A 12,050-nucleotide genomic window follows, 5' to 3' on the forward strand; every position below is an offset into this window, starting at 1 on the left:
GGGAGAAAACCTGTTTCCAGGATCTTTAGATTAAATATTCTGTGACCTTGTCAAATCTGTTTAATTTTGTAAGAAAAGTCGACAGCTTCTTGCTCAATATGTTGACATTATATTATCCCTGTTTAGAATCTATATAGGTCATTTCACGTAAGATTTACAATCCATTCTTTTATTTATTTCGATTTTTTTTCTCGCACTTCAGCAGTAAATAATCGATAAATTTTTTTCAATACTTTTTTGAAATTAAAAAATTTGAATTAATTATTTTTCTTTCGCCTATAACTAACGAACTATTGTATGAAAAAATAAAAGTAATAAAAGTTGCAAATTGTGCTCTCCAACGATGATTCGAATACGCCAACAAAAAATCGCTTCGCTATAGCCAGTCGTTGATAGCTATATCAGCAAAAAGAGCAATCAATACTACCTACCACGCTTTGTTACTTATCCACTGCACCAACTGTACAGTGAAATAAGTTAGCAACAGCCAATGGAAGGGCGCGTACTACAGGAAAACACAATTTCGATCGATTTTATGAACTTACGTCTGTGGGAATTCTTGAACAATTACTAAAAATGAAAATGGAGCCTACATTCAGCTACATCACGTCCGTTATTATGTACTGATAACGATTAGAAGTTTAACCCATGCCGAAAGTTTCATGGCAAAAAACAAAATGCAACACTGCGTCGACTACGACCAAGATCAGCGTATGTATGGATGACGATAAAATTGAAGTTCGTCTACACGATCGAGCACCGCGTACTAAATTATATCACATTGAAATGTCCCTTTTCCTGACTATTCCAAAGGCCAGTTCTGTAACCAGAGGGTAGATCGCGGATCGCCATGCGACAAGAAAAATCAACCTACGACAATCAAACCCAACAAAGAACCATCAACATACGCTGCGCCTAGTGCCTCCAAACCAACTACCTGTATCACCAATAAAGAAGCAAATGCCGGATTTACAATAGCGAGCCGTAGGAGCACGTGACTGTAAACAACAAGAAAGCAGACATGAACGTGACCAATAACACGAAAAAAACAGACCAATCGAATCTTAACCGTTATGTGTCCGACGCGGTACCCGGTAACATTTTAGGTTTCAAATAATGAAATTCCCATGGTTCATCCATAGCTGGAAATTGAAACTTTGTGACATCTTAGAAATTCACTAAGTCAAACTTTTGGGTTAATAATATTGTTGATATAGTAAGGGGCGGAGTGAGGAGGGGTTCCTGATTTTTTTACTACGTAACAGGCCGACGTGGGTACCCGGGTACCCACAAAACTGAAATGCCAATAACTACGGTAATTTCCAACCGATTATGGATGTTTTGGATTCAAAAACTCATCCACTTTTAGACTTGGTAAAAATGAATCGGGTTATTTCATTCGGTTCCCGGGAATCCAAATTTCCGGAAGCATGTTCCAGTGCTGGGATATTATTTGTGAATGTCAATAGATTACTAGCAATATGGGTATCAAAATTCTTGGAATTGCATCAGTAGGCTGTATGTCGTGGTTTTGGAACCATTTGGTGATTTGACCCCGGAACGGACATTCCGGAGCAGGTTTCCGTTGGGCCGTGAGTGGCCATTTCATTCCAATTCCATTTTTGAAATTGCCATAGGGTCCCGTAATAATAAATAACAATTATTCTACAGAATCAAAAGTAGACGAGTTCCTGAATCTAAAACATCTAAAAGTGTCCAAATCGGTTAAAGCAAGCCATAGTTATGAGCATTTCAATTTGTGGGTACCCGGGTACCCTCGTTGGCCTGTTAAAGATTTTTTTGTTGGACACATAACGGTTAAGTTGCAGTGTATAACACTTAAAATATTTCACCGACTAGAGAAAGGATCTCAATATGCAGCAGCAAATTGCGGCTACAGGATGGACAGAAATACATCCGAATTTAGTTTTTTATTGCACGGAAAACCGATTCATCACAATTTCAAACAAAAAATTAGTTGATTTTTTGAAGTTTTTGCTGAAAACAATAATCCAGCGCTGTTGTTTGGATGCTGTCAGTGTCAGCCTGGACACGAACGTTTCAGCTTCGGCGCAAACTTGAAAAGCTGATATAACGCGTACATGCTTCAAGGATCTTTAAAGCATCTAAGCTTTACATGTGCATTTAGTGCCATTATAGAGCAAATAGAAAGCCGATGTAATGCTATTGTAATGCTGTGGGTTTATTCGTTATGCAACTCTTCTTCGAGATTATATTCGGCATATTTCATTCTAATCGAACATATGTAATATAGTCCAGACAGCAAACGCAGCGCACTTACCGTGAAGGACGAGGCAAGGTAACTCAGTTCGAGACTTACTAAAGGTAATTTTCATAAAACATTCATATCATGTGAGAACGAAAACCCATTAAGGATATTCATTACAATGCATTAGAAGAGAGTCAATTACGGTTTTAAACAAAACATTTTATTTTAAAATTTTTCCTTTTTGCTCGTCATACTGAAAGGAAACATGAGAAATGGTTTTAAAACCATTGCGGACAATTACAGCCAACTGATGCTTTTTGATAGCGTTAGTAGTGCCAATATAAGGCTTTCAAATTTGACATTTATGCGCTGGTGCTGTATAATAGCATTAGTACTGCAGAAACGAGCTGTCAGTCTCTGCTCAGTAATAGCACTATATTTCGCATTTTCTGGCATAATATCAGCATTATATAAGTATTTAGGGCTTCATGGTTTTTTAGGACAGCTTTATATGTGGATCTAAAGCAGATATTAGGCTACGTTATAATGCTTATTGGTTATTTGGGTACTCCTATTTCGTTGAAAGACGCAGCAACGCGCAGCGGGTTTACACTAGTTCGCACATAAATATAATATTGAGTTATGTTTCTCGTAATGTTATCTTTTTCCGAACTGCAGTCTTAAAAGAGATGAAATGACCAAAGGCATTTAGGGATTGTTGGTAATTGATTGATGATTTCAATTCCGGATGAAAGGTATATTTTTTATTTCTTTTCTGTTCAGTTAGCACTACAAAATAACTTCATACGTATTCCACATCTAGTTTGGCATCTCAAATAGTTAAAAAAAATAGTTATCATATTGCATATTACTAAATTTGTTAATGATTGAAATTTCACAATAGAATTAGAACGATTTTGACAATTTTTGGCAATACTTTCAACAGTAGTATGTATTGAAACAAAATGTCATTCAAAATTATTCCATTATTGACATTTTTGTAAAAAACTAGCTAAAACCTACAATGAGATCATTTGAATTCTTGTTGTTTGTGTGCTGGCTCGGGTAGTTGCGCCCAGGCTAAAACAAGCTTTATAAGCTGATACAACGAACAACTATCAGATACAGGGGAGAGAGGGTGGACAAAGCTGACCGGGTGGAAAAAGATATCTTTCAGCTTCCGGCACCGGCAGATCAACGGTATCGATTACAGACTCGGACAGTCTTCATCAGGAAGCATCATATATTTGGACGCCGGGTGGTCCTCCTCGACCCGACAGCGGTTGACCCAGACGATTTCGTAGCACAGCTCAGATGCGGATCGGTAGCACACCGCGTTACGCGTGGGATATTTGTGGTGTTGGACCCGTCATTGTTGACTCAGTCAGCAGAGATGTTTCGTTTCAGTTTGAAGTCGCATCAAATCACCGTTGGTGTACGGTACACGAAAATGATAGGAGCTGTTAAATATGTATGTTGGCGGTATTTGATAAGGTGTATACGAGGGACATATAGAGGAGATCGCGGCTTGCCAGTACATTTCGAACTGGGATATTGGGAGATCTTCCTCAGGCCCGAAGGGAATCCAGTAGTTGAGATCTGGTAGAACAGTACTCGGCGTATGCCCAAACAATATGTTCGATATCGTGATATCCGTTGCCACAAATGCAGAAATAGCAATTCGCGAGTCCAATACGTCGGAGATGAGCGTCTAACGTGTAGTGATTGGACATAAGCCGAGACATCAAACGAGTGAAATCCCACATCCATTTCTCTGAACCAATGTTTCGTTGAATCCTTCGGGATAATAGAATATAGCCACCGTCCTAACTCTCCGTTGCTCCATAAAGTCTGCCAACTTCCTAGCGTTCTCCGACGAGAGATATTGAAAAAAAAATCATTGAAGTAGATTGGTCTTTCGTAGATGTCACTATTTAATGCGCCCGCCTTAGCTAAAGAGTCCGCTTCTTCGAAAGCAGGGAATGAATTCGTTTTCGGCTTGACATGGTAAAAATTAAAATTTCCGAAAACAACGAGAAAAGAGTAGAAATGTGCAAAAGTTGAATTTGGAGGTATTTAGATTTGCAAACTTTGTTGTATATATAGCCAGCCAGATCAGACACTTCGAAGCGAATTTCGTCTTCTTCTGTTTGAAACGGTTATCCACATCCCGTGCAGTATTTCTGTCCCGGTAACTGGTCTAAATCAGCTTTGATGTAGGTCTCATGATGAATGACGCAGCACTGGCATTTCGTTAGCAGCGTGGTGTAGAATATCCGGACGCGTTTTTAAAACACCATACTGTCGTTCCTCCCGATTTTGGAAGTTTCACACCATATACTTTTTCAGTTCGCATCGTTTCTTTGCTCTCTGGACGAATCTTTCAAGGTTTTCTGACCAAGTCCCGCATCGAAATGTTCGGATTCCGCTTGAAATGAGAAATTGGCGCTATATCGGTTTTTATTACGCGTTGTGCTCGGTTTTGGTCCAGTTTCTGACTGGCAGTTCACTGTCGTTTTTTCTGGAATCTTTGGAAGACCTTTTCGATGGTTGAATTAGGTATATTCACCAGTTTCCCAAAGGCACGGGGCAACAACCCAGACTTTTTCATGTGCGTACTTTCGCGAACGTTTTATGAATTTTCTTCCATCTCGACCAGGATATTACTGACAAATGAACAACTGCCCAGTTAAACTCATTCCGGAACCGGTTCGGATTTCTGAATGGTGTCATTATGGATTCTAAATCAAATGCAACAAACGATTCCGACTGAGAAACGGTTGTTGCATTTGATTTGGAATCCATACTGACTCCATTCAGGATTCCGATTCAAATTTCGAATGGTTTGACCGGGTGAGCGGATGTAAATAATGCACTCTAAAGGGGGATGAACAATATTTGGGTAATTTCGGTCAAGTATGAAAATAGTTACGCAAAGTTAAATCGAGTCAATCGGTTTCGGTATCGGTTGTTGCATTTGAGTCATAATTTATACAGAAACCATTCAGGATTCCGAATCAATTTTCAAATGGCTCGATTAGAATTTTTTTTCTTTTAATTTGACGTAAAAATACTGCGTCGTATTTTTCTGTCCAATAATAAAATCAATAACAAACTATGAAAATGCGAACGACTCTTACTTTAACATTTTCTTGAATGCAAATTCAACTAACTTGTGGCACTCTTGTGAGATATTTAAAAGGGTGCGGGTATAGCTCAGAATCAAAATAGACCTGCTCAAATGCATCAGATAGTTTATGAAAAATTTTACTTCGCACTATTTGGATGAAACTCTGATATTATTTTTATCTTAAGAATCACTCGATCAAACTTTGAAATTAGTTCATGCATACGATACAGATATAAAGTAGTAGGTTGTGCCGCATTTTAGCTTATCCTTTCTCACACCCTTGCCGACGCATCCAGCGAATCAAAATGATACACAACCCACTGTTTTCGTCTAGTTTTCCTTGATATTGGAGCACCATAATTCGAGGTTGATCCAACGATTACCTTGTCGGCCATGTCCCGTAAAAATATGGGCGCGTAGGAGTGTGTTTATGCGTAAAGTATTTTTTCACTCTTTTTCTTGCCATTTATTTGCGGCCGTTATCGCCTGATGACGGATACCGGTCCGATTCGGCACGCCATCAGTGTGCCGATCGATGACATTAGGACCAACCGGTAGGAATGACGACTACTCTATGTTTAATAGCCATGCGTAGGCGTATCCTCCACCGATGGTGTCCGCATATGGGACCTTTTATAGACATCAGGTAGGTCGCAGCAATTCTACGCGTTTTACCTTTAGTGGCTACTGGCTGTAATAGCGGCCAACCTTCCCGATGAGATGAGGTCATCCTTTACCGCTGTGTCGTAACGAAACGCCACCACCACGAAACTTGCTTTGATTCAGTGAACCGCGAAAATCGTTCCGAATGTGGCCTTGGCTTGAAGGAGGAACTGTTTGATGTTTGATTGTGATTTATGGGCGGGAAATAATTCTTTTGCTTTACCGTGCCGGGCCGTGCCGTGTCGTGTTGGGAGGTCGATTTTGGCCTTTTGTCCGTTAATTGGTGATAGCCGCATGCTTGGTTGACCTAGTTCGGAGAAGGTGCTCCCAGAATGTCTGCACGCTACCGGTAGCGGCACGGGCATTGGAGGTGCATGTTGTAATGGGGTGGTCTATTTATGGACGAAATGAAACCGCTGAGAACATGCAACGGGCCATTTTAGAAGTTCGTAATCGTGGATGTTAAGTTTTTTTTCTCTAGGACACTGTCGAATGATTTATATTCTCTCGAGGCTGAATCTTCGATATGAATAACACACTAGAAACAAATATGACAGATGCAAGTCTTAAAACGCGTTGCGTTTCAGTTTTGTTGTGTTGAATGGCGTAACGGGGTCTTATATGGATTTAAAAAAAAATACGCCTGCTATGGCGGTTGTTCTTTTTATTTTTGTGTATTATAGAAGTGTGAGCTAGCTTCGGAAAACCTATGTTAGTCCGAAAATTGAGCGAATAATCGTCAATGTGTATCTCCTTTTGTTTCATGTTGTGCATCAGCAAGAAAAAACTTTTTGATATAAACTGCAGTTGTCCAGTTCTCAGGAATCTTTATTCTTAGTCCAGTGATTTTTTTTGGAATATACATTACTGTCAGTACACGTTTCCCAGACATTACGTCATCCAGAATAGAGAATAATTAATCATTCTAATCCGTACACATCACATCCATGCAAATCTAAACGAACCGTCATTGACAGCCGTTCAATCCAAGTCATCCAGGAAACGAATGGATCTAAACCAATTTCACGCCCATTAGTCACAATTTGTTGTTGTCTCCCGGCTGTGCCATAATTTTCACCTCGAAAACATTTTCCTCTCGGTCCGAGTCACCCACATATTTGCCAGCTAATAAGTTTCCCACTCCAACCGAAAACACTGACACACGGAATGACGGTCAGACTGTCGCCGCCATTGCCGCTGCCGTCGCTCAGTTTGCCCGGTTGTGGAGGATGGACGCGTTATTTATAGAGCGCACCCAGTGCGCGGGTTCGTCTCATTTCAAAACATTCCACACACTTCGGATTTCGGCTTAGGAAAAGTGAAGATGTTTTCTTTCTTTCCATTCATGCAAAATTATTATTGCCGTGAGTTAATATTGAATGATATCATATTCGATAGCATACATATGGCTGATTCCGGCGAAAATTTGTGTTCGTGCATTTTGAGGCACGTGTAGGAAAACGAAACATCCCAATGAATAGGATCTTTGAACTTAAATTTTGGTACTTTTAAAATTGGCCTTCCTCTTGCACTTATTTCCAGTCAAACCATTCGGAATTTGATTTGGAATCTTGAAAGGAGTCAGAATAAATTCCAGCTCAAAACCGATTGAATCGAAATCGGTTCTTGCATTTGACAATTGATTCAGAATTTTGAACTGAACTGGGTTATAGGTGTCGTTTGATTAGACTGCCGTTGTTAAAAAAATTGTGTGTTTCGTTGAATTATTACTAAAATTTCTCAAATAATTTTTATTCACTTAATATTTTTAGATCACCTACATAGACCGAACACACCAAAACAGTATGTTTCTAATCTACTGTTATTTCTGCACTTTTTTACACTTGCACAAACATGGCTGTAAAAGGGTTCTGTCTCTTTACAATATCAACCATATTGTAGAAGTATACCAAAGCGAAAATCGGAACCTCTCTTTGTTTACTTTCTTTGTTCACAATCATTCATTATGGCGACATAATAGAACTTTACAATAATTTTCGATATCGAAAAAAATTTCGATTCTGATTAGCATATTTGACTAGTAAAATCCATCCGGAAAGCGGTTCAGAATTCTGGCTGGCTTCCGCCAGAATTTTGCCTTGAATGATACAACTGATTCGGAGCCGCAATCGGGTGTCGTTTTAGCCGGAGTTCCGGTTGAAGTCAGCCAGTATCACAGCTCATTTTCCGGTTGTTCGAAAAGGGATACAAAGCGCTTAACGAAAAGCGACTTCGTTAGTAACAGAAAGTAAGCAAGGAGAAGGTCTCATTTGTACTTTTTCATTAAATACTCTTTAAAATACACTATGGTGTGCAGCACCGCATTACAAATTAAAATGACATAAATCTCCAGTATCCGCAATCATATTATCTACACGACATTGTTGATCCTTGTTTTAGTCTGTAAGATTTTATAAAGTGCTAACGTAGTAGGCTATGCTGAAAATTTGATTAGTTTCAAGAAGCATATCAAATGGTTAAACGTATCTTGAAATCGAAGCATTTTTCACGTGCATTGTTCAGAATCTTAACTCACTGCGAAGGGTAAATGATGCTTCATCATACACCCAGTTAAACCCATTCCGGAACCGGTTCGGAATTTTGCATGAAGTCAGTATGTATTCCACCTCAAATGCAACAACCGATTTTGACTCAGCCGGTTTCGGAATCGGTTGTTGCATTTTAGCTGGAATCCATACTGACTCCATTTAGGATTACTCGGAGCCCCAAGCCTCACATTCACTAAGAACTCTACTTAGTTTTGCTGTTTCAACACTGTTTTTAAACAGATCCTAAACATTAAAAAACCCATGGATAATCCTATGTTTGTGTATGTATTTTGATGCTACAAGATTAAGAATTGATTAATACTACTGTATTTCAAGTCAATTTTTCAGTGACACTGTTTTACCTACTAAATGTCCTGTATGTATGCAATGCATAACGTATTGTTCCAGAATTGCTAATATCATAGCGGAACATGAGCGTTGCTTACATTCAGTATACTGCCCATATAAGCATAAGAGTCCCATATGGATTTTGTCGACAATGAGATATCTGTTGGATGGAATGGGACTCTTATGCATATACAGTCGTGATTCGCTGGTTGGACACTTTTTAACTGGGCCGCTTTTTAGTTGGACCTCCGCTAGTTGGACCATTGCCCAACTAAAAAGCATCTAAACGTCAAAATCTTTTGTCAAATTTACTTTGACAATCAATCTGACAATATTTAGAGATGTGAACATATGCATTTACACTGCCAACATCTCCTTTGGAGAGTTTTTGACATTTGTCAGTCGGTCCAACTAGCGAATCAAATTCATTAGTTGGACAAGGCTGTGGCCCAACCAGCGAATCACGACTGTATGGCCAGTATAGTTTATGGGTAAAAAAAACTTGTCACTGGAAGATTACCCTATTCCCAATTTTGTGGCACCTTATCACATTTTCGAACTTGGGGTTATCCATAAGTGTTACAATTTTTAGGATCAGGATCTGTTGAAGATCCGGATCGATGGATATATAATAGACTGGTTCAATTTTTGACTTTTAGCTCTACCAGGCTTTTCTGATTCCTTTCATAGTCCTTAGTAATTGTGCAAATTTTGTTACCGATTGGTTGTGCCTACGGACCCTCCAAAAATTCCCAAGTTTATATGGAAGTTTGTATGGAAAATCGGTTAACATTGAAAAAAAATCTTAAAAAATCACCTTATCAATCAATTAATCAGAACTCTATATATTCCTAAAGGTAATCTTCTACTGAACACATTCGGGGAACATTGCAAGTTTATGAAAATTCGTTGAGAAAAGTTATTAACAAAAGAAGCAGCATGATTTCAAAACAAGTGGATTTTATTATTAATCATAGCAACCCTGTTTGAATAGCTGTATCTGCCATACGTGAGCGGTGGGTGGCAAGTCTAGTTTACACTGGTATAACGATGTAGCTATTCAAACAGGGTTGCTATGGTTAATAATAAAATCCACTTGTTTTCAAATCATGCTGCTTCTTTTGTTAATAACTTTTCTCAACGAATTTTCATAAACTTGCAATGTTCCCCGAATGTGTTCAGTAGAAGAATACCTTTAGAAATATATAGTGTTCTGATTAATTGAATGATGAGGTGATTTTTTAAGAATTTATTTTCAATGTTAACCGATTTTCCATGCAAACTTCCATATAAACTTGGGAATTTTTGGAGGGTCTGTAGACACAACCAATCGGTACCAAAATTTGCACAATTACTAAGGACCATGAAAGGAATCAGAAAAGCCTGGTGGAGCTAAAAGTCAAAAAATGAAACAGTCATATAACTATTCAAATTAGCGCTCCGACTAATTTTGAGGCTTGGTGCTTGGAGTATTAACCAGGCGTTGCATTGAAATATCCTGAAAAATGCCGAACGATTTCAAGATAGTTTTTTGGCATGTTTCACGCTATTAGAGAGTAGGCTTGCTCCAATATTTCTAGGAAGATCACTGCTAATATGCAGTAAAATCTCGAACTCGAACTGAATAAAATTACGCAGGTAGTCTAATGAAGATATCCTTTTACCTTTTTAGCACAACCACATCGAACGCAGCGTCGGCACTGAAACACCCACAGCCCACGACACAGGTTCAGGACATCAACTCGCCACTGATACAGGTAGGTAACAGGAGGGTTATTCATTGGAATTCTGAGCAATTATCATGAGGTTCCTGCAACTTAGACGTACGAATTGATGATCAATTGAAATGTTCTGCTTGTTATCGAAAATTGTTACACAAATATTGTTAGCGTTGCCACCGTCTGTGGAGCTTTCACTCGGGATTTTTTCCGTACGTGGGATAAGCTTTTATAAAAAAAAACATGAGTATATGCTGCAACCAGACCTACCTAAGAAGTTGAAATGAGAAGAGTATTAACTCTTTCATACCTTTTCTAACTCGCCAAGTTATCGACACAGAGAACAGACGTCCAACTTCAGCATTCAACTTGTGTAAACTCTCTAACGGTTTCGAAGGTAGTTTGGATATCTAAACCAGGTGTGCTACTGTCGTCATGTTTTTTTTGTGGCTGAGTGCGACAGAATTGACAGCGGTTATTTCTCTACCCAGTCAAACTAGTCCGGAACCGATTCGGACTTCCAGCATGAATTCCAGCTCAAATGCGTCAACCGATAGAGTCAGTATCGGTTGTTTTCTTTGAGCTAGATTCCATGCTGAATCCATTCAGGATTTCAAACCGGTTCCGGAATCGATTTGACGGATAGTTGGTATGGGTTGGTGTGGCGGCGCTAGTGTTTTTCGTATATTAATCCAAATGTTTACACACGTTTTTTAAATATTTTTGTTCGATCATGGATGTCTGTTCTCTGTGTTATCGATTACCAAAATTGTTCACTGTTGAGAGCCGTTGTCATTGGGTTGTAAATTTTTCGCGTTCGTATTTACGTACGGTTCGTCGATTTAGACAGGTGTGGAGTTTCACTTCCCCAGCTAATCGCAATGAATCCAAAAGCAGCAGCCACTCTCGGTACCGCGGGGTGTTCCACATCCAAACACTGTAGAAAATAACCTATTGGGTATTTTATCTTGAAAATTTGGATAGAAGTAGTTTAGAGTGTATTGTTTACACTGCGCTGATTAAATAAAGTACCCATTAATGCGTAGAAAACTACCCATTTTCAATAAAGGGGGAATAACCCACTTAATGGGTAAAGAACTTGTATCCAGTAATGAGTACAGACCATGTACGTCAACATGGGTACGTTTTATCCATTATTTTTCGCAGAACAGTAGCAACAAAATGCGTAAAAATACCTATTCATGAAAATCGCCATAGAATGAAAAATATTGAAAATAGAATTATTTCTGAATTAAAAAAAGGACATTACATTATCTCTTGAATTGATTTGGATACTTTTCTTTCGGAAGGACAATATCATCAATTGGAGATGGGACTATTTCTATTGATGTTGCAACAACGAGAATTGTCTCTTTGAACACACTGATTTTAATAATCGAGATATTTGCCCA

At 38.8% G+C, this 12,050-nt stretch overlaps 1 protein-coding gene across 2 annotated transcripts in view; it reads left to right on the top strand.

Moving 5' to 3' along the window:
• The window catches only part of LOC131683243 (heat shock protein beta-1), a 43,618-nt gene that overhangs the window by 21,962 nt on the left and 9,606 nt on the right, over positions 1–12,050 (top strand). For both annotated transcript variants that reach the window (XM_058965077.1, XM_058965081.1), the window contains one exon: positions 10,593–10,677. In XM_058965077.1, coding sequence (XP_058821060.1) covers positions 10,593–10,677 — 85 coding nt within the window. The remainder of the gene's footprint in view (positions 1–10,592; positions 10,678–12,050) is intronic.

Source organism: Topomyia yanbarensis, chromosome 1 (genome assembly GCF_030247195.1).
Source record: "Topomyia yanbarensis strain Yona2022 chromosome 1, ASM3024719v1, whole genome shotgun sequence".
NCBI classification, from domain to species: Eukaryota; Metazoa; Arthropoda; class Insecta; order Diptera; family Culicidae; genus Topomyia; species Topomyia yanbarensis.